The 22480-nt window shown below is 45.3% G+C and overlaps 4 protein-coding genes across 4 annotated transcripts in view; 2 read left to right on the top strand and 2 right to left on the bottom strand.

Moving 5' to 3' along the window:
- Positions 1-511: 511 nt before the first annotated feature.
- Positions 512-1663, top strand: LOC131269859 (uncharacterized). Its single transcript, XM_058272374.1, has 2 exons — positions 512-1042; positions 1121-1663. Exons 1-2 carry the CDS (start codon positions 512-514, stop codon positions 1661-1663), a joined length of 1074 nt encoding a protein of 357 aa, XP_058128357.1.
- A 2101-nt stretch (positions 1664-3764) lies between these two features.
- Positions 3765-5308, top strand: LOC131269845 (uncharacterized). Its single transcript, XM_058272372.1, has 3 exons — positions 3765-3840; positions 3915-4022; positions 4338-5308. Exons 1-3 carry the CDS (start codon positions 3765-3767, stop codon positions 5306-5308), a joined length of 1155 nt encoding a protein of 384 aa, XP_058128355.1.
- Positions 5309-6755: 1447 nt separating this feature from the next.
- On the bottom strand, positions 6756-8214 carry LOC131269837 (uncharacterized). The gene is made up of 3 exons (XM_058272366.1): positions 8121-8214; positions 7154-8053; positions 6756-6934 (listed from the first exon to the last, which is right to left on the bottom strand). Exons 1-3 carry the CDS (start codon positions 8212-8214, stop codon positions 6756-6758), a joined length of 1173 nt encoding a protein of 390 aa, XP_058128349.1.
- Positions 8215-12571: 4357 nt separating this feature from the next.
- The window catches only part of LOC131272423 (RNA-binding protein 24-like), a 41082-nt gene continuing 31173 nt past the window's right edge, over positions 12572-22480 (bottom strand). Inside the window, exons 5-8 of the mRNA XM_058274147.1 lie at positions 21811-21874; positions 13011-13167; positions 12843-12930; positions 12572-12741 (exon numbers count right to left, since the gene is read on the bottom strand). Of these exons, the coding sequence (XP_058130130.1) occupies positions 12572-12741; positions 12843-12930; positions 13011-13167; positions 21811-21874 (479 nt within the window). The remainder of the gene's footprint in view (positions 12742-12842; positions 12931-13010; positions 13168-21810; positions 21875-22480) is intronic.

The raw sequence follows: 22480 nt of genomic DNA, 5'->3' as shown, positions 1-22480 counted from the left end.
TACAAACATTTGAACGATGTTTGAAGAATGTAATTTAAGACATTGTGAAATCATTATTAAATGACATAGTAGAAAAGTATAAAAACAGTATATTATTGGAAGTGCAACTAAAGCATTCTCGCCGACCAAATAAAATCAGTTGGATGGCTAATGTTTAGCGACAACAGCTTTTAGTCATAAAATGTTCACTAACTGCATCTTATGATTTTAATTAACTGTCAAAATTATCAGGAAAAAAATGTAAATTCTCCGCAATTAAATGAGCATGTTGTGCATTTTCTCTCGTAAACATCCATTGCTTTCGTGGGCAATGCTGATAACATGCTGCGGGTTGTTGCATCCATTTTCTCCCTTTTACATCAATGCTGTCGCATTTCCAGCGCTTATCAGCAGCATGCGGGCACTGGAAAACACTTTCACTTTTACACCCCCATTTGCGGAAGATGAGAAAAAGCCCCAGCGTTCGATGGTGGGTCTTCAGTCACGATTCAGCATTTGATCCACGCGCACAATGCGGTCCATTTGGTTTGTTCTGGTGTTTTTGGGAAGCACGTTGTTCCGATGCGTGGTTTCTACCGGTGAATTAGTTGAGGTGTCCAACGGTCACAAACAGTTCATTTCTGCAGTAGCAACCCCGACTCGAGTTGGGGCAAAGCGTGGTGCCCGATTTCTCGGTCTGTTGGGACTTCTGACCGGCTTAACGTTGGTGGATTCACTCGAAGACGAAAGTGATCGACCCCGACGGTCCGGGTTTGTGAAGATAGACGTTGGACGGCCAGCGTCGTTCGATGGGTTCTACGGTGGGTATGGCTACACCGGTGGACCGCCGTATTGGTCCGGTGGGTCCTCGATAAACATTAAAATTCCCTTCCGACCGGGAGGAGGAGGCGATTTCGAAACGATGGCGCTCTTTCCGTTCCCCGTTCCGTATCCCAGCGGTCCGGGAGGGTTTGGAAGCTTCTCGCCCCATGGAAACGAGCCTCCACTCGAGCCACGACCGTCCATCTTCGCCGATCCGATTCCGAGCGGATCGAGCGGTTCGGTGAGTACGAAAGACTTCAACGAGCCACAAAGCGACGAACCCGATTTTGATCGGAAATGTTTTTTATTCTCCCACCAGGGAACGGTTCTAGCAGATGAGGGTGAACAATCGACGAGGAAAAATAAGGGGAAAAGGGGCTCAGCGCGTACGAAAGTGAGTCCCCCACGTACCATCCGTAGTACGCTTCGGGCGGACGGTGACGAAATGATCGATGACGACGTAGAGGAAACGTCCGCTGCAGCTTTGGATACTACTACCGAGCTACTCGTCATCGAAGACCAACCTGCTACAGACCTCCCGCCCCCTGCCAACACAACCAATGAGACCAATTCGTTGATCGATACCCCTTCGGAGGGTCTTACAGCGCAACCCGTTTCCTTGGCGTCGATCGTTCAGGACGTCAATTATGTCACGCAGCCATCATCTCCCTACCAGAGCTACCCGAACAGTCTGGCCGACGTTTCCGCGATCGAACTGACGACCGACGACCGAGCCGAGTTTCAGCCCAGCCGATCCGATCACTGGCAGGACTTTTACAGCAGCGTGTCGCACGTCCGTGATCATCATCATCATCCTCATCAGCGAGACTTCCTTCCCATCGCGACCGTGCCGGCCTACTGATGGCATTCCTTCTGGTGAAAAGCGGTCCTCAATAAAGCTCCCCGTAGCCGGTCGAACCCGCGATCGTTTCAATCGTTTGCCCTTCCCGAACCATGCCCTTCCCAAAAGCTTGTCTGCCCGGCCATTCGAAAAACCCCGGAGGCCTTCCTAATGGGCGGGTTATATATGGCGCTTACGTAACAGTCGTCACCCCCGGGCCACACAACAATGGAGCGAAAATGTGTCGCATTATGCTCGGTGCCATAATCCACCTGTGTCCACCTCTCGCCACAAACATTATTTATGAAGCACATAGGCTTCATAGGTTCCCCGAGTAGGGGCGCGTCGGTGTGGTGTGGTTTTCGGCGACTAATTGCCAGCCCAGCCGGATCGCAAGACCTTCCCGTGCTGGGAAATGCTGCGCGGACTCGTGTCTGGACGGTTTTCAAGTGGGTAATAAAAAACCTCCAGTGTTTGGGCTCTTTGTTTTGCCCACTCCACTAACGATTATCCCTGCCAGGAGGCGTTACAGTTACGGGCAAGAAGAAGGGGATCGGAAAGAGAGATCGTGCGAGAGGGAAGGAACATACAGGCGACACGGTGTACGCGGTTTGTACCCATCGGGAATGTCACCATGTCACCAGCAGTCGAACGATCATCATGGTCCTGCACTACCTCGAGCAAGGTTCAGGTGCTCCTGGATTCCCTTGGCTTTGGTATGAATGCAGTGAACCTGCTGCAGCGAGCAGGCAATTTATGTGGCTGGACAGATTCGGGTGGGTGGGGCACCACTCGAAAAGGTCCCAAAAATATCACTAGTCATGACTGGGGTTTTTCCCGGCAAGGATTCTTTCATAGGACGGGCTACAAAAATATTGTCCTCAAAATTGAGGTAACAAGGGTGAGTCTGCACTTGTTTTATGAGACATAATGGATATGATACGAAATAAAAGTTACGCAACCTTCCTTCGATTACTTCCACTGACGTAATTTTGCACATAAAGTGATCTTGATTTACTATAATAACCATAAAGTAATGTGGAACACATGATTATTGTGTATTTAAAATTTAAGGAACGCTCTTTTTACGAACTTCTCACAGTAATTTTGCGTTAGCTGGTGAATTAAATCTTTTCTATAGCGTTCGTTATCATTGTCATCATTTCATAAATAAAATCTAGTCAACGCAAATCCTTTACCTTATTTTGTATTAAACTCTCCCAAAAAAACATCTAATGATCTCCCCGCGCCAGAACTTTAGACGGCGAAGGGAAATGGCTTTTAGCGCCATTGTTTTGGTGATCAAAAACTAACTTTACGACACGCAGTATTGTTTGGCAAATAATCAAACACAGACCACTCTCCGGTAATCGAATCCCTCCGGTTCGGTGCCGGTATGTAATTGCCACTTTTGGGAAATAGAGAGCGACCGGGAAAGGCTTTCCAACGGTTGTTGGTTTTGTGCTGTCGAAAACCCCCGGACCCGAGACCCGGTTCCGACAGGAAGTGCGCACGACGCAGCAAACCCGTACCTTGGCGCCCGCACCATTTCCGGGCAAATGTCAGTGGTATAGCCCTTTTATTCCGGAGCCACTGCTATCTCCGGCGCGGGATACGAGTCACGAGCGACGAAATTCGGTGTCTGGCACACGAGAATCTAGCGACAGTTTCCGAAACTCGAACGGTGAAAACAAATAGGAAAGGACGAAAGGACTCGACTCAACACGGCAGACAAATCAGGTGCACGGAAAGCAGGGGCAGGGAGCAGCCAGCCGAGACAGAGAGGGCATGGTCGTTGCCAGGGCGGAAACGAGACGTCTCACCAGCAGCGCACTGGCTCCTCAATTAGTTGGTCTTGTGTTGTTTGCTACCGGCGACGCGGCGCAGGGCAACTTTCGAATACCAGACGAGCCCTTCCCGGTGGGACGATGGGGTAAGAATGTGTGGGCGATCGGAAAGGATATTTAAGAACGCGTGCAGCGATCCTTTCGCTATCAGTTGCATTCGAAACCACGTCCTGTGACGAACGTAAAAAAGTAAAAAGGCAAGGTTGAAGAGAATACTATAAGAAGTCCGTGAATAAAAAGTGTTAAGCGAGTTAAATCAAACCGAATCCATCAAGATGTTGAATCTCAGTGACGCATTGTTGTTTGTGTGCTTGATTGCAATGATAAACAGTATTTCCGGTTACGCAATAGGTACGTGTCTCTTACGTTAATTTGAAAATGTGTTTCAATGAACTAACAAAGTATCTTTCTATTACTTCCTGTAGATCAATCTACAACATCGGAATCAAATGAAGCAGCAACAGCGGCCCTCAAAGAACTGACCAACTTCCGAAATAAGTTAGTGGAAAACAACGTGCAAGTTGCAAAAGAAGGTAAACACAATTTCCTTTTATGAAGAATTTACCTAACCTGATGTTTCACAAACATGGAATTCATAAAATTCAGATATTTTAAATGTTTCTTACGACTTGTTGATTTTGATTCTTTTTCAATTCAAATTAAACCAAAAACGATTATATTCCTTGGTTCCTGAACATTATTTTATTTTAAATGTGTTACACAATATATTTGCTTTATTGGATAAGATCCTGCTTTATTACGTTCAGTTACATTTTTACAAAAAAAATTATAAAGATTGTCGTCATCAAGAATCATCAATTAACGAGTTTTGTTATTTTGTTCTGCAGCTAAAACGGTCAACAGTCTCGACGAGCTGGATGTGCTTCAGATGCTGCCGAAAGTTATAAGTCACATGCGGAAAGACACTCTAACAGCGAACGAGCGTGAAGCATTCATGCGCTTCTACGGCAGCATCTGGGAGTTGGTCGTCGAAGAATCACGCCGCCATCGAGGCGTGCCCCGAAACCCGATCCTGGCTGCCCTTCTTGCGTCGCCGGAAATACGCCACGGAAAGCAGGACATTCGAAACGAGCTGGGTAACGATGTCGAGCACAATTCCGTCGCAAAAGTGTACCAGGGCGGGGCGTCCACCAAAGCGATCGTGTTCGACGACAAAGAGTTGCCCGAGCGGGTCCTCCGGATGGCTGCCGTGATCGTGCAAAAGTATTACCAGCGAAAGGCGAAAGCGATTCCGGCGAACAAGAGGCAGAAAGCGATGCAGGCACGTCGTCTGCGGAAGATGAGCGCACACGTGCGACAGCACTCCGATTCCGACGCCATCCGGGTGACAATCGAGGTGCCGCGGTTTAAGCGAGCCAACCCACTCCCCGCATCGCTCATCGACCAGGACGATCTGGACGAGGATATGGAGGCCAAGATTATGGCCGCGATTCAGGCGCAGATCGGAAATCCCAGCCTCGAAGAGGACGACGATGACGACGACGAGGAGGAGGCGGACGAACCGGTTGTACAGGAGAATGACTCGGAGTACTTGGATGACGAGGCTGACTACATGGGCGTCCTGGGTGATGACGATGACGACGATGATGACGATGACGACGACGATGATGAAGATATCCGCGCGGATCTACTGAAGGCTCACGCGCACAACTTTGAAAATCCCTCGTTCAATGAGCTTCTACTCCTGGCCGCTCGACACCGGGCGACGCAGCAGCAGCGAAAGCTGGAAAGGCAACACCTCGCCTACCGGAAATCATCCCCGAACACACCGAGCAGCGAGGAGGACTACGAAGATTAATTCGATCGTCGAGTGAAGTCAGTGATTGGTGTTACGACAGAATATGTGGAGCATATTTAACGAGTCCTTAGCCATAAGTACCTTAATTTAAACCCCGGTCGGAAAGCACACACCAAGCTTTTCCTTATTGTATATTATTGTACAAAGATGACGATTGTTGCGTCCATCTAGATTTCTTTTTACAATATCTAAACTAAGTGCAATTTAATGTTTAAATAAATGATAAGTGTTACCTGAATTCAGTTTATTATTTTCAACATTGAAACCGATTTCGTTTAAAATTTTACATAGCAGGGTTTACTACTCATTGTTGATGCCCCCAGGATGTGTTGACGGTATTGGTTTATTAAGTTGTTCTACTTCTTGTATGTTGAACTTTCTTTTTCTCTTTGTGGAAACAAATAATCACAATAGAGGTTGAGAGAAACGATGAACTTAAATGATATTAAATACAGCTCTTATGTTGTTGTTATTGGTGAAAACATACGATTCGCACGAATAATATTCCATTATGCCTACTTTGAATAATATATAGTATGTTACCATGGTAACGTATTGAGAAAATAAGCTAATGAAAGCTATTAGTAGTCATGGTAACCAATTCTAAATTAGACGAAATAAAGCAAGATAAATATGTTTCCTAAACCGTTAACTTGTTCCCAAGGTTTTCTTTTTACTATTCAAACACATGTTTAATGTTGTTTACTATCAATCTTTATTCATACTTAGTTATGTCTAACATATAAAAATATTTAGTTATTTCTTACACATGCACCCACATTGTTTCATTTTGTACAAATACATTTTTAAATGCTATTTTATTAACGGTGTTGCCATAGGATTTCCATCGCATCTTGTTCCATTTTCTGAACCAATTTTTCTTTAAATTTCTCGTACTGCTGACGGTACTGGTTGGTCTCGTCGATCTCATTCGAAGCTCGCATTCGGGACTCATCACCCTGTCTCTCGTATTCTCGTACAAGTCTTTTCACCCAGTGCAGTTCCTTCTTTTTCTTCGCCAACGCCTCACGATGATGGTTAGCCGTGCCGTATCGAAACACCTTCGGGTAGAGACCCCAACTCTGTAGCCGCTCACGGTAGGATACCGGCGATCTGAGGTGTTGCCAAGCTGGGGCTAAAGGATGATTTTGTTACGAAAGAAGTCGTCGATAAGTTTGCGAATGAAGTTATGGTGAACATAGCTATCTATTTCTCCTCCACCAATCTCACATTTTCGGGAATGTGCAGGACTGCCACCCATCGCTTTTAGCAGCACGAGTATCACCAGGACGATACACAACACTTTCATTTTCGGAACAATTGAACCTTCTCTCTCAGTGTCTGAACTTAAACTGGTTCCGGACGTTTCGTCTTTTTGCACGGTACTCTCCAGGTAGGACAATCGAATGGGAAAGGTTTACTTTATCAAAAAGCAACAACATAACGGTTATTCCGCACGCAAACGGTCCGCCTCCGCCAACATCAGAGGCCACAGCTCTCCGAAGATCTCGGCAAGGGTTTGCTCTTCCTCGGGAGTTACGTTTCCCACGCGCAGTTGCTCGACGATGACGGGCACAAGGGCGACCATTTCCGGGTCCTTTACCGATACTGCCTTCGGTATGTGGGCTGCAAAGAAAGCGAAACAAGAGAAGAAGGGGAAAAGATTGTAATGTTAAGCCTGTTTCAGTTTGTTTTTCAGCTTTTCATGCACATCTCCCAGTAAAAGACCGGTAGTAAAAAAAGGAAACTTGTGTCAAAAGAACGTTTCCTTTGCTATTGTTGAAAATGTCGAAAATGAAAAGAATGTAATGCAATTCTTTGCTGCAATGTCTTCCTGCTTCTTACCTTCCACAGCCATCGACGGGTCGTTGGTTTTCTCCATGTTGGCATCCTCGGTGAGCAGAACTACTCCCGGTGAGTTGTTTTCCATCCCATCATCCAACCCGTGCGATGATTCCTCCGAGTTAGGGTCCACCTCATAAACTACTTCGTTCCCGTTAGGAAGGAATGCAATCGTGCCCTCTTCATCGTCACCACTTTCACTTAACGCTTTTATCATTTTCCCGTACATCGGCTTTTGCGAAGGCTTCGTTTCTACTAGATCGTAATCGTTCACAACATCCTTCACGGAAGCGGCCGGAATTTCCGTCACGTAGATGGTTTCCTCTAAATGCGCTGGATTGCTCTCAACTGGCATCGCTTCAGTCATCTCAATCGCCTTGTCGATCAGATTTTCCTTCTCAATCTCTTCAAACGTTTCGCTTTCAAAGTGCATCAAACTGTTTAACATGCTACGAAGGTTGCCCATCGCCTGCCGTAGTTTTCCCTGCAGAACGTCAACGCCATCCGTTTGGGGATTTCGAAGCTCATTCAACGTTCTCGCCACGAGCGGGAAAAGAAGACGATAATCGTTCGCTAGTTGCTCCTTTAGTGGATCCGGTTCGGCGTACTCGCCGACGTTAAAGATCTCCTCGAAACCATCGACATTCGCCAGCATGTTGACCAGCTCGTCCCGTAGATCTTCTCTCATAAGCTGCTCGAAGAGACCATTGGCAATGGCCGCCAGCTCCTGGTATGCAGGCCGACGGTAGGATCGTACCACCTGCACCAAGTAGTACAGCTCGAGCAGGTTCTTCATCTGCGAACTATTCACGATCAAGTTTTGCAGGGGAGTAGGCACCTGTTCCTGATAGTTTTCAACAAGTTCTCTTTCCCCGAACGACAAGGGATTCTCGGGATAAACATCTGCAAGATTGAATTACATAATTAAAAACAAATTCTTGTCAACCCACACATGGGATGCTCAACTTACCGCTGTCTTTATTCACGATCACATAACTTCCAACACGCTGAAACCATAACATTCCGCTGGTAAGGATACAAAACAGCATCATAGAAACGTCCATCTTTGCGCTATCGATCGTCTGACACAACTAACCGGCGCTCCTGCCGGACCCATCCCGTTTTATACCTTTGCTGCCTGCATCAATCCACGACAATCGCTGCCGGTAGACGCATTAACTGAACTACAATCATTAGCCTTCCCAATGGGGGGTAGGGACGTCCATGTCTGGACGCAACCAATGATTCGCTAAGGTTCCTTCCCTACCTGTAGGGATGCTGGGCATAACAGAAGTCGCAGACACACACACACGACAATAAGAAAGACTTTACCGGTAGGTTGACCTCGACCTTAAAAACTGGACCTGCTGTTGTTTGATTTTTTTGTTAACATTGTATCGTTGTGTGTATTTCTTGTCCCTAGATCTTTTGAACGATCGAGATCAAACGTGACACAAGGGAAACCTTACCTTCCGCATTAGCACTGAGATCTTTTTTTCACTTTACTTTGTGAACACAATTAACTGCTGTTCGGAAGGAGAACAAAAATGAAAACAAATACGGTGAAGGTTTTATTCAATATTCTTATATTTTTTATATGTGTATATATATATGTATATATATAGAGCTCCTAATCTGTATAGTTTGCTTCATATTGTTGGTTTTCCTTCGTGTGTTTTAATTTTGTTGCTGTTTCTTTAACTTCTCCTTACCGCATGTCTGATGTCTTGCTTAATGATATAAGGGTCGCCGACGTGCTGGCCGGTTAGTGATTAAACTGTCTAGCGACGATACAATGTACTCTTCGTTACTTCCTGTTGATCCTTTCATTCCTTATGTGATTATGTTTTTTTTTTGTGTATGTGTTTGCGTTAAGGTGTCGATGTGTTGTGTGAGTGTTTTTCTTTTTTTGGTTCCAATTGGTAATAAGAATTAATGTTGTTAATAACCGACATTAAAATATGCTTATTATAAATTGTTTCAGTTAATCTTGTAACGGTTCGTATGAACTCCCAACTCCTTGCCATCGTCGATGGGTTCGGTCGAATGCACCTTGCACCTTAAAGTTCCGCGTGCCAAGAGCATGTGTATGTTAAGACGCGACTGTAAGCATCTCCACAACGCCGGTTCCCCCTCTTGCATTCGCCTCCTCCCAATTTGTTCTTGTGTGTTCTCTTATAACCTACGCTAAATTTCCCTAGCCCCGACCTTGGATGTCAATATCAATTGCAATTGAGATTCTTTTACAAGTGTACCGCGGCTCGCGACCTTTCCCTTCCCCCCACTCCTTCCCGCTTAACCTATATGCGAACTCCTATGCATCGCTCCCGGCAAGCCGCCACACGTCCGACGTTGTATAAATAATTTAAACTTAACATCTACGCGCACATCGTGAAATCTCTCTTCCCGTTTCCTAATCTTTTTAAATATTGCGATACTTTCGCCCTGCACAAGCTGAAATGTGTGCAAACATTGGTTTCATTTTCATCTTGGTTTTTGTTTATACAATGTAGATCAAATGTTTTCTTCTCTCTCCACCATCGTTAGAACTCGTTGGTTTGGTATTTTGCGTCCGAAAACAATCCAAGAACGCCATTTATCCATCGCTGTCTTTGATTATGAAATTAATCATACATTAGTTTGTTTTCCATCTTTTCCTTCAAACCTTCACACCCTTTCGTTTTCATTGCGTCTCTCGAACCAAACAGCTATAAAACATTCTCTGGCGCTTTCATTCCTCCCTTCGATCAGTCGATGAAAAGACGGCCTAATGTTTCATCATCGTTTGCCCTCTAGTGTCTTCGCAGGTAAATGTTTAAGTACAGTATGGGATAGGGGTACATTCGAAGCCTACCCTAGCCCCATCGTCGTAAGACGAAGGACCTTGCCACGTACCGAGAGTTGCTTCTCATCCACCCTCTTCGAGCGTCTTCGGGGTTCATCTACGTCCCCTAATGGGATGAGCGCGAATAACAAATCTCGCAAGAATTGGCATGTTCTATTCGTTCTATCATATAATCTTTGTTAACCAGGTTTAAACTTTACTTGCTGCAGGACGCGTCTACAACCGCATGAAATCTGTTCTGTTTCTGGTTCCGCGACCTTCTATCCCTTCCAATCTCTCTCTCTTTCCCTTTTTCCCTTTGGATATTGTCGGCGATTGTTCCAGACTGTACTGGTTGTAAGTGAGCATTGCAATTTATTGTTTAATTTTGTCGGTGTGCCTTTCTTCGCGTTTCTATTGCCGTACGTGCTTTCGCGTTCTTCAGTTCCAGATATTGATTTGAAAAAAAAAAAATAGCAAAGGTAATCGTACATCGTCACGTCTACCTTTTCCCGTTCCTAAATATTCGTTTTGCTTTGTTATTCATGTTGTGTTGTATCTGGTTCCGTCTCTTTTTGAAAGGCACAATTTCCTTCTTTCCCTTTTATGTATCTCTGTACTTGCTATGCTAGGTTTTCATTGTATCTCCTCCACACAATCAGCTGCGATTGGCTTGGATTGCAACCTCCAGTGGTCGCTCACTTCCTAGATCTGACTGTCATGTTTTTGTTTAAGCGCAATATACGTTTTGCTTAGGTTGCAATCTATATATATGTAAAGGTTAACTTGTTTTCGGCGGTATTGAGGATCATTCATTCATTTCGTCGAGTTTCTCCTACGTGGGATGAGAAAAGGGAACACAATTTTCATCACGATTACAATGGGGTCAGAAAGGGAATTGTAGCCACTGAAGTAAGGGGGGAAAAAACTAGCAGAAGGTGAATTGAGGTTGCAAAAAATATCCTATACAGAACGGAAGGGTAAAGCAAGGAAACGTTTGTATTGAGGGCGGGGGGAAATTGGAAAAATTTTACTAAATCAGTCAACCTCCAACAGGGAGTTGGAAGAAAAAAAAAATAATGTGGAAAACGCAACGCACTATAACACAATCTAGGCAACAAAATAAATAAACCACACTTACGGGGGGCAAGTGAAAAACACATTTGACTAGAATTTCATTCTTTTGCCGCTACTGCCCACACAACGGGGGTGGCAAAGGGACACCTTTCCTCGCTTTCCCGGTTGGCCCTCACCGAGCACCAAGAGTCAAACACAAACACTACCATTACCGGCGATCCAATGTGTCCCGCGATGTATTTAACCCAGGCAAAACAAATTGCAAACTGGCAACATAATTGCAAGCTTTGATAACCTTTTGCTTCCTAGCAGACACCTTCACTAGCGAGCTTCATCTGTCCGAGAGCTCGCCTTGCTTCTAGTCTTCTAGTTCGACCTTTTTGTTCTGTTTTCGGTGGGGAAAAACTCCGTGTCACTGTGGACCGTGGTTCGGCTGCCAAGTATTGCTTTTTGGTTGGTAAATATCTTTCCTCTGATGATGATGATGATGAGGCGCTCGCGCAAAACGCGAAGGAAAAGATTCCCACACTCCCAGGTCAAATAATTATTGCAAAAATTCCACTAATATGGGAGCAGACAATCCGTGCGCCGGTTTTCCACTTCGCTACCGCATTTGGTTCATGCCTAATATAATATGTTTCTTCTATTATATCCTTCGTTACGACTACGAATATCAGTATAGTGTCTCTTAGATGGAGGGGGGGGTCGTGTGCCCGATTAAACTTACTGTCGCGGCGTACTGTCGTGAAATGCCGCTTCCTGCGGCCGAATAAGAATTGAGCTTTTCGTGTACTAAGTTCTGTTCTGTTGAATTCGTCTTTACATTCCCTTTACGAGCTCTACCGTCGTCGTCGTGTTGCTTACTGGCTACGTATTAGAAAATAATGAAATTTTCCTTCTCATTGGTTATTATCTGCCATGAATTCTGCGCCGTCCCGTCTCTACTGGCGCCCCACCCACCTAATGGTACGTTTAAAACTAGTGTATAATAAATAGAATAAATTTGATAATTTGCATTTTTCTGCTAAGTTGAAATTCTCACGTTGATCATCTTCCGATGTTTCTGTTTTCCTTTCAGATGTGTTTAAGGGTGTCTGTGTGTGTGCAGGAATATGTGCGAACTTTGGAGGGGATGTTGCGATTGATTGATTGATTGATCGGAGGATTATCGTGAAGAAACTTTGCTTGCGTTTGTTTTCCTTGGTTTGATTAATTTCTTAACCGTTACTATTTGCATCAGTAAGTACTCGCTAGCAGTAGCAATAGATTAAAAACTATCCGTTTCCGGTCTAACTAAAAAAAAAATCATGAAGAAACTTGTCACACGCGCCCTGGCGTCGTCTGTGTGTGTTTGTTGGTTTTGGCTGCCCGCAGTGTAAAATTGCAATCGGCTCGCGTACGGAACTCGGTTGTCCCCGCACGTCCGTCTCTCCGCTGTACAGCAGCACCTAGGATCGTTTGTCATCGACCACACCGACGCCATCGAGCAGCGACAGCATCAGCGCCTGGGGTAGTAAATATTATTGCAGTCTAGCCTCCTGGAGCGAAGCGCCGGTCGCGTTCTGATAGGGCGAAAGGGCGGGAAAGGCACCGGCCGCGGCGGCGGCTGCGGCGGCCGCACTCGCCTGTGGCAGCGTGGCGTACGTGTACGGCGCCGCCATGTACTGCGCGGCGGCTGCTGCAGCTCCGGCTATTGACGGAAGGAAAAAAACAAACAGCACATTAATAATCTGGAATACCTTCCTACTAATGGTGGTGGTGGTGATAATACACCCCATTACACTAACTTACCTGAAGCTCCGGACGCGTAAGGATAAGCGTCGAATCCTGTGCTGTACTGACCCGGATAGGGTGCGGCGGCCGCTGCTGCTACCGCGTTCTAAAATGGAACAAACGAAGAACAAATCGATGTTTTAGCATGCAGCAACACGCGGAACTTCATATGCTACCCGAGCTTACCTGGTATTCGTAGAACTGATTAGTGGCGGCAGCAATGGCGGCCGCATGAGACAGCTGCGTGGCCGGAATCGGAACCAAACCGGATGCGGAGCCTGCTCCGGTGGAACCGGCTGCCGTTCCCAGGTACGGCGTTCCATAAATGTATGACGGTGGCACTCTATCGAAACCGAAACCGATCAATCCATTCCCGAGATGGGTCAAACAAAAAAACGGGGAGAGAGAGAGAAAAAGAGAAAAGAAAAAAACCACATGATAATCACATTATTTAGCTCCTGGACACGCTGCTGCACCCAGCTGGGTGGGCTGTGTGCAGCGGCTAGGACACTGCAATCAACAGCAACAACAAGAATAAACAACAATAACAGCAACAACAACAACAACATCAACATCAACAAACACAGTCTTTGCCAAACGCCAAACAACAGCAACATCAACGGAAAACGTCTTGATTAGTTTTTCAAAGAAAAATTAATGAAAAAACGTAATGATAAATAAATAAATAAAAAAAGAGGGAAGTAAAGATAATTCAAAAGTCAAGTTAAAACCAAAACTTAAATGAAAGAAATAAAAATACGTAACAGGAAAAACAAAAGGAAACCCATCAAACGCAACTCAACGCTTCAAAAGAAAGACGCAAACCGCACGCTCAAACGAGAGTAGAGTAGAAAACAAAATGAATTCCTATGGAGTATGGTAATTAAAGAGAAGGAATTAGAGCGCGCACTCTAGACTGGAATTATTAGAAGATTTCGAAGAAAAAAATAAACACAAAACAGAACTAATAAGACAAAAGAAATCCCGTAAAGCTCTCGTCTGCTTAAGTGATAGGAGAAAAAAATGTTATAAAAATAATACATATGCCACAAACTGATCAGATTTATAAAACCTCATGGAAAAGGAAGTTTGCTCAACAAATAACATTCCCAGACTTCCGTTTTCTTGTATCAGAAGGGAAACACAAAAAGAATTGTTGAAGTTGGAGAAGGTTTACATTTTTAACCTGTTTGTCTCATGGCAGCTGGTGCGATCGATCAAGAATTTCCCCAGCTGTCTGTTGTGTAACTGGTGTAAAAAGAGCCACTTTTCCAGCAGAAGCGTGCCAGGAGAATCAACTACAACTTCCCCGTTTGTTAGCTCACAGGTTGAACAACACTTTGAAAGATATTTCCATCCACGAAGAGCGATCACGATCGGTGTTGCTAACGGAGCGATTACCACACCGCCAATACCGCCTACTATTCACACCGCCAACGCAAGTGTCACACTACTATCTTGCATCTCTGTCTTGCATTTTGTGGTAAGAACCGCAATATTCGGGAAACTTTTCTAGTGATCGTCCTTGTTGCTAGGGTTAAATGACATTATCTTGCCACTTCATGGGTTTTAATATCGATCGAAACCATTAGTTGGCTTACTGCCAACTCAAAAGATCTACAATGATCTGTAAAATAAAAAGAATGTGAACCAAATAGAAATTAAATTTTGAAACATAACAACGTCTGGATGATCAAAAAGGATGGTTGCGTGACTTTGACAAACTTCTGTAGTTTATGCCCGATGAAAAGTTTCACAAATTTTTCACGTCGTCACTGGCTAAAATGTATAGCCTACTAATGCATAATGATAAGTTTTCTACTCATGTCTACAAGTTGAATGTTTTCCAAACTTTTATTTAGTAAAATAGTAATCATACTAACGAACATTAGCATTACAATTTCGTTTGATTTGTATCACAACTTCGTGGTATCCATGGAGATAAAAATAAGAGAAATGCGTCAACGGTGACGGTGGTGGCTTTTTATCTTTTGCGATGAAAAGTGTAGCCATCGTCCCACATTTTATATAGTACGATGTACATTCATTGTGTCCAATGATTGGATTCACAGTTGTTTATTATTTTTGTATCTTTCTCTCGAGGACGGCGACCTTCGACTGGCGACAAACAAAGACCGACGGCCATCACAAACACGGAGCCGTGCTCGTGGCCAAGCCGAGGAAATACAAGGACGACAGGAGGAGTAATCAAATTGCGACGAGAGAACAGTGAAGGACATACCCGCGATGGAGGGAAGGTGATGTGTATTCAATTAATCATAGCTAAATAATCTATGAGTGATGGAATGAAATTAATTTATTTGATAGAATGCGGAGCTCGCGAGTTAATCGAACGAATGAACATATTTTTCATGTGGCCAACAGTAAAGAAGTACGTCGTATCGTACCTTGAGTCGCTTCATTGACACCAACAAGAGCGCATCACTACGACATGAAGTGATTTTTAGTGGATCGTTACACTTCAACGAGTACACACACCTCCCCTCCCATCGCCCTCCTCCGTCGCCTTTCTTTAACTCTTTGGCACGTCTTTCATTTGCATCCGTAAGCCCCGGGGAAAATGTCAACCAATATCCCTATTCGTTCGATGGGACATTTCTATATATAGCCCAGGCCACACCACACCACGAGGTGTTTCTCACTCACCGCTCACATGGATGGTTACCACCCCTCCCTCTCCTTGCCCGGGGTGTGTGGTCGTCGTGAGCTGAGCGCTCCTCCTGCCGAGCCAGCTCAAGATGGCCGTCCGGAGTGGCACGGCGCGCACGATCACGCTTCAAAGCGCACCGAAAATACGGTCGCCGACTCAGACGGATAGTCCCACCGCCGCGCTCACCGCGCGTCACCCAACCCTCACTAGGAGGATGCGGCGGGTGACGATCTTCTGACGATCACCAAGATGGCAGTTGGGCTGAGCGAACGAAACCCCCCCTCCGAGAGCGACCGGAGGGGGGACATATTTATTTGTATTTTTAGAAAAACTCGAAACGAGCCCCGCACCAGCAGGTAGCCTTCCCTCTAGCCCTCCACCACATGGTTAACCGGTCGGTCAGTGTTTGTCCCAAAATTAACGACCATCCATATGAGAACACACGTCCGCAATTTCAAACGGCTGCTCGGAATCGTCGCGTAAGACTTCACTTCGCCGATGAAGAGTTTCTTATGGTGGCCGGCACTCCGAAAGCCCCTCCCCCTTTGCTTTTCCTAGTTGTGGTTTTTGTGACGATTGACATTTGAATTTTCCAACCACAAGAGTTTTCCGATTCCTTCTACTTTTTCGTGGCTGTCTTTTTTTCGGGTTCAGGTATGGGTACGGTCATGCCGGAAAACGTGTGCGCACAGTTTTTCCTCCACCCATACCCTGTCGTAATGGTCCCGTCTGCCTCACTACTGATGTCTAGCTGTGTCACAAGAGCCAGGCAGAGCGAGAGCGTGAAGTGTAATTACGTAAATCGAAATAAATATAGCAGTTACATTAATTCGATAAAAATCGGTTCGCACACTCCGAAGAGCCAGCCAGCACCAGCAGCCATTACTGCGATGAGTCGGTTGCGTTAGCTACTACCGGCTACTAATGGCGGTGCCCGTGTGTCATACACGTTTACCGTGAAATGATGGATACCACACCATTAACTTTCTCTGGTGGGAGGATATCTGAGCCACCGGGGGATCGTGGCGTCAACTTCGGGGAAGGGTATTCTAATTTTACCACCGCCGCTCTAATGTCGTCTTTCGAAAGCTCAAGCTCAACTTCTCCTAATGAGCCGCCGGGGATTGTGGGTAGGATTGTGTCACATTCCCTCCATTTTGTCATTTTGCTGATTGCGAGAATTTTTAGATCACAGATAATGCCCGTCCTTCGACGAGTGTCGGGAGGCAATTACATCACGTGCAGTACTCAATAGCGTTTTTCGATTGCTCACTTTCTTTCTCCACTTGAGCAGCGACAAGGCCATTGAAATTTCCTTTCTTTTGTCGCAACAAAAAAAACGCTCAGGGTTTCAACACTACAAGCACGCGCGAATATGCCTAAGAGCAGGTCAAAAAAATCAGCGTGATGTATCTCGTTTCTTCGGGGAAAAGTATTTTCCCTTCCATCTATGACGTTCACAAAGCTAAAGATGAAAAGAAAAATCTTGGCAATGATGGAAAACACCTTCCTAACCATTGCTTCGCTGTCGTCTTGTCAGAAGTATACTACATTATCCTTTAGTTATTATTAAGCGTGAGAATACAGTATAAATTAACAATTTCAATAACAATCTAACAAGTACAAAGTATCCTAATCGAGTTGTAGAGTAGGAAGTATAGAAAACATTACTTTGACAAGGTAGAATTCATCTCAAAGTTTGAGAAGTTAAATAAACTTATTTCCTAAGGCATTCGTGTAATATTATGTACTCTTTATAATGCCTTACATATACTCCTCTCAATTCTGCCTCCGTTCTAATCGACCTAAAAAAATATTACATTGACGCACATCACTCCAAAAGACTCCAAATGGTAAGATTACATTTTTAAAAAAATCAACCAAACAAAACAAACACAAAAGTAAACGATAGCACACAACGACAGCAACATCGAGATGGAGTTGGCACGAATTGTTAGAGCAACATACAAAATCAATCGATCGCTCGCCCGCCTTTTACACGGGACATGATCGTTCGGCTGCGGCATTAGTTGTTCTCACTCTGCTAACTATTATGGGCATCCGGATATTCTTCGGAGGCGCGTTTTTTTTCATAGACTCATTCTCACTCAGGCACAACGACACATCGAAGAAGGTAAAGTATGTAATAAAACAGATCAGGTAAAAAGCTAAACACTAAACAATCACATCTATGTTCAGGAGTCGATGTTAGGCAGAGTTGGCGCTCTCGTAAAAAACGCGGGTCGGGAAAGTGAAAGTACCGTATGAAAGGATCGCTCAAAACGTCCCATAGGGTCAAAGAGGGAAAACCACCAACAAACAAAAAACGCAACAATATCTAGAGGCTAGCTGCTAGCTTTAATGGAAACACTGGAATAAATAAAAAAAAAACAAGACAACAAAACTCAAGACAAGACCAAGTCCACCACCAGCTAAAATGCACACAGGCTTAAGAGAGAAAGAGAGAGTGAGAAAAAAGGAGTGACAAGCCGCTTACGCTAACGTTCGCGGAACCCCCGCCGCGTTCGGAGCTAATTTCCTCCCCTGGGCGGGATATGCCTTCAGATGATCGGGCTGCACCTTAAAGAAGATAATTTATTGATGTGTGAACGGCAAACGGTTGGTCTCCAGAGTGGTCCCACATCCCACAGCGCAAATTTAACTGCAAAACACAAACACAAACACACGCACACAAAAAGAAAACACAAACCCTTGTTGGCGAGAGTGTCTCGAGAATCCCACTTGTGATAGGCGAACGATCGATCTTCACCGCATCGTGGCAGTTTATCTTTCTACTTCCACACCTCATCAACATGCGGAACTCCATTTGGCGGGGGAAAGTGTTTTGCGAGGCATAAATTTATTCACACATATTCTCGCTATTTCATATTAAAAATCTTCCTGAATATTCCAGGCTTATGAAATTGGCTAAAAACCGATTTGCCATTCCAAACCCACATTTTATTCGGTGGTTGTGTTTCATTTTCCGCACAGAATGAATTTTGGTCGAATCGGATTCCATTAAACGGGAAAGCGGTTCGTGACACTTACATTTAATGGGTCGTGTTTCTCCATGCCTACACGGTAGGAGAGATTGTTCAAGATGAATGCAATTACAATCGGAACCAACGATAACGTTTGCGGTCCGAAATATAAAACCTCATCGCGAATGGACATAATTTCGGTTACGCACGGTGAAGCGTGAGGTGAAAAACATGACGCCCAAACTCAACGCCCGAAAAGCTCAACGGTCATGTGTGGGTGGGGACAAAGAGATGATAGTGACACACGGTCCACGGAGGTGGACATACAATCAGAAATCGCGGTCCGCCCATCGGAAATAGACCGCAACTCGTAGGGCAAAGTGTGACTCGATGCTACACCACACACCGGTTTCGCTCGCTAGCTAACGTTATTGTTGGCATATTTTGTTTTTTTTCATGCTGCCCCGACTGAATTATCAACAGTGGAATGATGTTTCCTCTGACGCGTTGCCCGGTTTCAAACTAGTTCAGCTTCTGCTGACCGAACACAAGCGAACGCAAACCGATTGGGAGGACGAGATGGTGCCATTAAAACCAAATTGAAAACACTGACAATCGGGAAAACACACTACTCAACCAAACACACACCACACGCACCCGAGGCACACGCACGACGGGACACCCACACACTAGCAAATCGATTACACACACGCTTCTCACCTCGAATCTGAGAGCGAACGGACAGTAAATCACTACGATGACGTGACACGACTCGACACAGACGGGATGGTGTGGTATGGTGCGGTACGACGGTGCCTACAATGGCCACCGAGTGTCCACGTCTGCCACCGAATCAACGCACTCTAACCACCGCACCCATTCCCTCGGGTGGGAGATGAGGAGGAAAACCTGAGTTTGTGGGGAGAAAAAGGTGGAGGTCGCATTGGTGAAAAATAACAACAAAAAAACAAATGGAAACTCATGAAAATCAAACAAAGAGAAAGTAGTCTCCATTATCCTCTCAGTATCGCACTCATACACACACGCACACACGCACACAAAAAAAAAACCCACAGCCTACTCCTCAGCAACAGAAAGTGCATTCGATAGCAAATAGAAGCCAACAACAACAACACAAAACCAGGTGTAGGTGAAACGGAGCTGTAGGTGTGTGCATTCGAAAGTGGAATGTAATTTTATTCGTACAGCACCGCACACGGGGTAAAAAGTTACGGAAAACTGTTGACCTAAAAACAACACCCCCAAATGAGCTACTCTCAACAAAGCATTCACGTCAGATGTTCGCACATTTGAAAATGTACACCTTTGGGGAAGCGTTCGAGTAACAAAACAATAGTCGCTCGAACGACAGTTAGTCCTATGCCAACTTAAAAAGACAACTTAGGGCAGAAGAATAAAGGATAGTAGGTAGAAAATAAACAATAAAACAAACAAAAAGGAGAAAAATAAAACGGCTTAAGATTGGAGGATTAACGATCACTGACAAACAATAATGACCGAGGAAAACAAAATAAAAAAAAACAAAAGAAAACACTATGCCAAAATACCGAAAAACGCCACTCTAATTTTACGAAATAAATCGAAACGAAAAGAAAAAAAACTAACTGATAACGTAAGGAGATAGAGAGCCAGAGTAGTAGATGAAGAAAACAAAATCAAACACAAACAACACGAAGATCGAAAGGAAAAACAAATAGACAAAACAAAACTAAACCAAACGGGTAACACATACATCCTTCCAAAACAAAAGTAAAATCTTTTTTGCTCACGGTTTAGAAACATGTGCGAACAGGAGTTTTTCTCTTGCTTGTTCGCAAAAACAAATTGTTCGGTCGGCCAAGGTTTACCGGAAGTAGGTAATAGACTAGCGGGTTTCTCCCACTCGCGTCCATGTTTGAGTGCTGCAAGCATACATGGAAAATAATTATTTAATCATGAGAAAGTTTCAAAGTCTCGAGCAAGCAATTGGCTTTGGCTTTTGAAACGAAAGAAAAGTCAATTAATGCCGAGACACGGAAAATCCGCGTAGATCAGTGGCACACCACCAAACCAAGGCATTAAAGGCACACCACCAAACCAAGAGTCCAATCATTAGAACAAATCCAAGGGTGAATAGGAATAGACTTGCTTCGACATCCGTAGCATTTTATTGGAAAATCACGGAGGTCGTAAAAAAAAGTGGAAAGTGTTTCTGAAGTTGAGAAAAACTTCAAAGTTCACAAGTCAGCCCAGTCCCAATCCTCGCCACGAAACGGGCGGAAACGCAAACGCGACCGAATGAAGATTTCTAAATAAAACCCGCAATCAATCTTGCCTCGTACGTCCATCGCGGAGACAGTTGGGCAAGAAAATGCACGACATACTATCCTCGTCGCCGTGCACGAGCCCCTCTGGTAAAGGGAGGGGGAAGGGGAGGCGGAAGAAGAGACCCGACACGGCACACCGAATGACAAGAGGCTTAATTAACGGGCCTCCCGACTACCTCCAAAAGGCCGAGTTCTCGGTGAAAATCTTTCCCCGATGGGACGACGTTTAGTGACTCGTCTTTTTCTCGTTTTAGGTTTTAACCAACCGCAAAGCGTAAATCCCACCACCACCACGAGGTCTTGCGCGCGCGGAGAGAAAGACGAGGAAATCGTCTTTGGAAAACTACGCCCGGGAGACTATTTTTAGGACACACACGGCAACAAACTCGGCGCTCACAGCGAACTCATGAAGACCGTGACGACGATCGCCCGATTCTGTGGCCAATGTCTCATCCCGGGGGCGTACTGCGGAAGACAAGTATCATTTGCACACACACACACTCACACACACACACTCAGACGTGCCGCGTGACGGCATAGGGAGTTTGGTGGAGCAGCAGCAATTTTACAGGAAATTGTCACACAAATAATGGAGCACCACGAGCGTGGCGCACCAGGCGTCTCCATCGGGGGGGCAATTGAGCTCCACTGATCGATCTGATCGACTGATTTACTAACCGAAACACAAAAGTCGCGAATCCTTATAGCTACCCTCGTGTATGAAATGAAAAGATTACGTCAAAGTTAACCTCAAGGAAACTGTTTGAAGCGATTCGCATTTTTCTTTGGCGCAGCTCTCGCTTCTTCTCTTATCTTCGTTTGCTTTAACATTCCCCCCTGACGATGCTGAAGATGCCATTTGGCTGACGGACTTTGGCTACACAGAGAAGAGATAGAACGGTTGGGACGAAACACGATAGGGAAGTGTAGAAAGGTAACAGAAGGAAGGATAGTAGTAGTAGAAGAAGAAATCAGATGCACTTCCTAGGCAACACCCGACTTACCCGAACTGTCCCGGTAGCACTGGGTATCCCGCTGTCCGCAGGCCGGCCGTGGCGAAGGGGAATCCTGTAGGGGTAGAGAAGAGAGAGAGGAAAGGAAAATCAGATACCCAAACGATCGTGGCGAATGCTTTAGTTAGCGCACGGCACAAGGACAACATCGATCGGTAAACAACTTCGTTCTCGCATTGAGGTTATCTTCCGAGGGGGTACATTTATTTCATCCAAGTGAGCTAGTTTTGGTCGCCTCTTTGCAAAAATACAATCGAACACAGGAAAACCTTCAAAAGCGTTCCCCCAAGCGCTGGTGGTAATCCTCATTAAAAGTGCATTTTCGAAGCGAAGGCCCAAGCTGCCCGTCCCGACCAGCTAATGAACTCCCGACCCGCCGCGGAACGAAGGGGGGAGGGGAACGCGAATCGAAACGCGAATCCGTCAGAACGTCACGTTACACGTCATGTTTACTCAGCAACAGTCTGTGGTGCCGCACCATCGGAGCCGGGGCGGGTATTAGTTTACAATCGGTTGCGCGCAGCCCGAGGCAGCCAACAACACAATCAAAACAGAAATAGTATAGAGTACGACGATTTCCCCTCCCCGCGACCCCGCCGCCCACGTACGCTTCCGCCTATTAAAACAGCACGAGGCTGACCTCGCAATACGGCGACGACCA

Source organism: Anopheles coustani, chromosome 3, assembly GCF_943734705.1.
Source record: "Anopheles coustani chromosome 3, idAnoCousDA_361_x.2, whole genome shotgun sequence".
Taxonomy (NCBI): domain Eukaryota; kingdom Metazoa; phylum Arthropoda; class Insecta; order Diptera; family Culicidae; genus Anopheles; species Anopheles coustani.
Note: the sequence above shows the minus strand (reverse complement) of the source record. Positions and strands in the feature narration are given on the sequence as shown.